The 5,538-nt window shown below is 47.2% G+C and overlaps 1 protein-coding gene across 1 annotated transcript in view; it reads left to right on the forward strand.

Annotated features, from left to right (window-relative positions):
- Positions 1-5,538, forward strand: part of si:ch1073-184j22.1 (erythroferrone) — a 10,896-nt gene that overhangs the window by 1,475 nt on the left and 3,883 nt on the right. Inside the window, exons 2-4 of the mRNA XM_050075063.1 lie at positions 1,716-1,832; positions 2,989-3,103; positions 4,634-4,641. Coding sequence (XP_049931020.1) covers positions 1,716-1,832; positions 2,989-3,103; positions 4,634-4,641 — 240 coding nt within the window. The remainder of the gene's footprint in view (positions 1-1,715; positions 1,833-2,988; positions 3,104-4,633; positions 4,642-5,538) is intronic.

Below are 5,538 nucleotides of genomic sequence, written 5' to 3' on the forward strand. Positions count from 1 at the left end.
CAGACACTGTTCTCTGCTGAGTCAGCTCACGTTACTCTCCCATCCTCCTTTGTGACTTCTGATTGAGGAAGTCGCCTCTTTAAACGTGCAGCTGACACCTCGTTACATCATCGATATGTTTAGTGATCTTAGTCAACATCATCCTCACTGTGACCTCGTCACATGTCCACGTTTGGTCATGGACTTTCCACGTCCACATATGACGTCCAAGGTACCCTGGGTGTGTTGGTTGTTGACGTTCTGGGACGCCGTGTCAACTTCAGCCTGTTACATGCATTGTCTGTTTTCAAAATACACTTCTGTTTTCACAGGAAATGTACAGTTTGCATACAGTCTCTTTCAAAATTAAAACACGATACACTATGTCGGTACAACACGCAAATCTACATTTTTTCCTTCAACAACACACACGTGGTTATGTTTAGGAAAAAAAAACAGGTTTTGGCTTTACAATTTTTGAGGGCATGAACACCGCTCTCTCGGGTGAAAGTCATTGTTGTAGAAACTGAAATTTAATAATAATATCTCATGGCGTGCAACAGTTTGATTTTTTGTCCGCATGTACATTTCTAGCATGGATCCTATGCCCTGTCCACGGGTGTTCTCCCCATGGTTTCCTCCAGGTGCTCTGACATGTTCTCCCTGTGTCAGCGTGGGTTTCCTCCAGGTGCTCCGACGTATTCTCCCCGTGTCAGCGTGGGTTTCCTCCAGGTGCTCCGACGTGTTCTCCCCGTGTCGGCGTGGGTTTCCTCCAGGTGCTCCGACATGTTCTCCCCGTGTCAGCGTGTGTTTCCTCCAGGTGCTCCGACGTGTTCTCCCCGTGTCAGCGTGTGTTTCCTCCAGGTGCTCCGATGTATTCTCCCCGTGTCAGCGTGGGTTTCCTCCAGGTGCTCTGACGTATTCTCCCCGTGTCAGCGTGGGTTTCCTCCATGTGCTCTGACGTGTTCTCCCCGTGTCAGCGTGGGTTTCCTCCAGGTGCTCTGACATGTTCTCCCCGTGTCAGCGTGGGTTTCCTCCAGGTGCTCTGACATGTTCTCCCTGTGTCAGTGTGGGTTTCCTCCAGGTGCTCTGACATGTTCTCCCTGTGTCAGCGTGGGTTTCCTCCAGGTGCTCTGACATGTTCTCCCCGTGTCAGCGTGGGTTTCCTCCAGGTGCTCTGACATGTTCTCCCCGTGTCAGCGTGGGTTTCCTCCAGGTGCTCCGACGTGTTCTCCCCGTGTCAGCGTGGGTTTCCTCCAGGTGCTCCGACGTGTTCTCCCCGTGTCAGCGTGGGTTTCCTCCAGGTGCTCTGACATGTTCTTCCCGTGTCAGCGTGTGTTTCCTCCAGGTGCTCTGACATGTTCTCCCTGTGTCAGCGTGGGTTTCCTTTTTTTTTTTTTGTAAATGTCTGCAATGCTTCAGTTTTGAGTCACAGGTCTGTCTATTTGTTCATGTCGGAAAATTTCTACACAGAATAAAATATCACGACAAACCTGACCAATAAATCCAACAGCTTTCTCCTATTAAACAAACTAAACGAGTTCCAGTTCAACTTTTCTGCTCAAACAGAAACTAAAACACTGACTCATCATTGATTATTGATCATATTGATATTGACTGATATTTAGAAGCTGATTAAACTGAACAAAGAACTTTGGGAACACTTACAGTGTTTAAAACTAAACTTGACAACATTTAACATATGAACTTTGTCTCTTGTGGTCGGTGTCCTCCAGGAGCCGCTGTCCTCTGATCTGTCCAGAGTGTCTCCTCTCAGCTCCTGGCTCATCTTCAGGAGAAACTCCAACAAGGGGGACAACCGGAGAACCAAAGGGTCCAGGAGAACCTCCAAGGTCAGACACATCTCCGCCTAAGCTAAACACAGCGATGAAACTCTATCCTGCAGGTCACATGTTGTCCAATCAATTCACATCTTTATTTATACATATAAGTATCATGAAGAAAAATCAAGAGGTTGCTCTGGGTTAAGACACTGTGTAGTTAATTATAAACTAGAATCACTGCTCCATGGTTGTATGACTCCGCCCACCAGTCCACCCTGTGGTTGTATGACTCCGCCCACCAGTCCACCCCGTGGTTGTATGACTCCGCCCACCAGTCCAGTGTCTCTGACAGTCTCCATCCATGTCAGTGAAAACATGGATGCTTCACACACAGAAGATCTATACAATCAGCACAGTTTCAAGATTAGAGTCACCAATTCAGTAAATGCACCTCTAACTGTGCTGCGGACCAAACGGCACCTCTGCTCCAGTGAAACGTGCACATATTTAAATGAGGTAATGTTTAATGCCAAACTGAGCCTGACAGCAAAAACCGTGTGGTTCACAGAGATCAGCTCAGACTGTCGCTGTGAAGTGTCTCCTGGTGGAAACTGATGGACTGAGACATTAAATAAATCCAGCGTCTGCACCTCGTCAGTCAGGACCTGCAGCTTCGTTCTGTCTGTTCTCACCTCTGTGGCCTTTTTGTTAGGAACAAAGCAGACACAACACCACAGGAGAACTGCACTCGGCTGCTTCACAGGCGTGTTCGTGCTGTGTCATTAGTTCATGTATGTTCATGAGACGAGCAGACGGGGGCGTCATGTGACGTACACCTTGTGGCTACAAAGCTTTCTCTGTGAATTCACCTGTGAGACCACAGTCAGCATGAGACAGTTCTTAGGGGTGTAACAATCCACTGATCTGGATCAACATCGATTTAATGATCAATGATCCAGTATCACCATCTTTAGGCCTTTATTTTGGAATTATCATCAAAACTAATCATATTGTGACAGGCACTGTAATATCAGCCATATCGTATCGCTGTCTGTAGAATCTATGTGATGTCATAGCGTGATGACCCTGTTGATTGACCCTCTGATGGTCCTACCTGTGATCATCAGGTCAGACATTAAAACTCTGAACCATCTGAAACCTCTCACAAACTGAACCTGAGAATTCAAAGCCTCTGACAAACATCTAAACACATTTGTGTTTGCAGCATGGTCTTCCAGGACCTCCAGGACCTCCAGGACCCCAGGGGCCTCCAGGCCCCCCGGCCCCCCTCCTGCCCCAACAACAGGAGCTGATCCAGGAGCTTCAGCTCAAACTGAGAGGTAAGAGGTCACCGACGTCCAGAGACCGAGCTGAGACCAGTTCACACTGATCTGACGTCAGAGTCTTCTGCTGTGACAGAGCTAAGCTAGGCTAACAGTTCCCCCTGCTACCAGTCTTGTGCTAAGCTAGGCTAACAGTTCCCCCTGCTACCGGTCTTGTGCTAAGCTAGGCTAACAGTTCCCCCTGCTACCAGCCTTTGTGCTAAGCTAGGCTAACAGTTCCCCCTGCTACCAGTCTCTGTGCTAAGCTAGGCTAACTAGGCTAACAGTTCCCCCTGCTACCAGTCTCTGTGCTAAGCTAGGCTAACAGTTCCCCCTGCTACCGGTCTTCTGCTAAGCTAGGCTAACAGTTCCCCCTGCTACCAGTCTTTGTGCTAAACTAGGCTAACAGTTCCCCCTGCTACCAGTCTTTGTGCTAAGCTAGGCTAACAGTTCCCCCTGCTACCGGTCTTTGTGCTAAGCTAGGCTAACACTTCCCTCCTGCTACCTGTCTTTGTGCTAAGCTAGTCAAACAGTTCCCCCTGCTACCCAGTCTGTGCTAAGCTAGGCTAACAGTTCCCCCTGCTACCAGTCTTTGTGCTAAACTAGGCTAACAGTTTCCCCCTGCTACCAGTCTTTGTGCTAAGCTAGGCTAACAGTTCCCCCTGCTACCAGTCTTTGTGCTAAGCTAGGCTAACAGTTCCCCCTACTACCAGTCTTTGTGCTAAGCAAGGCTAACAGTTTCCTCCTGCTACCACGCTTTGTGCTAAGCTAGGCTAACAGTTCCTCCTGCTTTCAGTCTTTGTGCTAAGCTAGGCTAACAGTCCCCCTGTTTTCAGTCTTTGTGCTAAGCTAGGCTAACAGTCCCCCTGTTTTCAGTCTTTGTGCTAAGCAAGGCAAACAGTTTCCCTGCTTCCAGTCCTTATGCTAAGCTAGGCTAACAATTTGACCCTGCTACCACGCTTTGTGCTAAGCAAGGCTAACAGTCCCCCTGCTTCCAGTCCTTATGCTAAGCTAGGCTAACAATTTGACCCTGCTCCCAGTCTTTGTGCTAAGCTAGGGTAACGATAATTTCTATTTGAATTAAAATGATAAAATTCAAAAAATTTAAATATAAATAAATTAAAACAATCTGTATATTTAAATAAAACATGCAGGCAACTATAAACCAAGATAAAAACACACACCTCTCTAACAGTACATGGATCCAAACTGCTCAGTTTCATTTTCATCATTTGTCCTGCTTCAATTTTTCACTTTCACCCTGTGTTTTCTGTATGTAGGTTATATAAACACAGCTCAGTGTGAGTGTGTGTGTGTGTGTGTGTGTGTGTGAGTGTGTGTGTGTGTGTGTGTGTGTGTGTGTGGAGGCGGGCTGTCTGAGACCTTAATAGGGGTAATTTTGTGGAGCGTAGATGTGACTTGGCTCAGCAGCAGGATTCCTGACATTCCTGCTGACTGATGGTGTGTCTTTGTTACTGTGTGTGTGTGTGTGTGTTTGTTCGTTCATGCGTGTTTTCCTCCATCATGTTGCTTCTATGTGATTTTCAGATTTTACAGTTTGTGATGATTTATTAACGAATCTCATTTAAATGTGTCACATCATGATGTGAATCAAACAGTGTGTTCAGATAATTAAATGATCACACACACACACACACACACACACACACACACACACACACACACACACACACACACACACGGCTGAAGCTGGGGAATATTTGTGTATTTGTTTGTTGGGCAGGAGTTCAGTTTTCACTGTTCTGGATATTCACTCAGTATTTTAACAGTTTTTTCCACATTTGTTTAAAACGGGTGAAATCTTGTTTCACTGTCGAGCTGCGTGCAGCGTCATGACTCAGCTCCGCCCACAGACAGCTGGTGAGAGCCGACCACACACTGACAGCGAGGAGGCTAACTGTTAGCATCACACGGCTAACGCTAGGTTCAGACTGCACGATGGTCCACGACCAATAATCGCTGGTCATCTTTCACGACATGTGTGATGTCATCAGGTTATTCTTCTCTTATTTTTATTATTATTATTATTTTCTCAGTCTCTGTGTCTGTTCATGTTCCAGCTGAACTGTTACTGTGGTAACGTGAAACATGTCACCAGGTGGGCGGAGCTTCATTTGAAGTACTGCATGAAAACTATGACAGATCTTTCAGTAAATAACTGTGTGTGGTCGTCTTTCGATGAGCCGAGCGTGGCACGTCCAGTGTGTAGGCGGCTGCGCCATTGTTTTCAGCTTGATGGTTATTAATGAAGAGAAAAGTGTAGTGAAGTCTGCTGGTCAAGTCAAAATGACCACAGACAGCGTGTTGGCTTGCTGCAGCAGGTGGTCCGTCCCCACAGAGCCCTCTGTTTCTGTCCTCACGGTGTGCCGGTGTCAGACGGTGGGTCTCTGCTGCTGCTGGCTGTATGTGCTTATGCCCCGCCCACACACACA

This window comes from Epinephelus moara, chromosome 21 (genome assembly GCF_006386435.1).
Source record: "Epinephelus moara isolate mb chromosome 21, YSFRI_EMoa_1.0, whole genome shotgun sequence".
NCBI lineage: Eukaryota > Metazoa > Chordata > Actinopteri > Perciformes > Serranidae > Epinephelus > Epinephelus moara.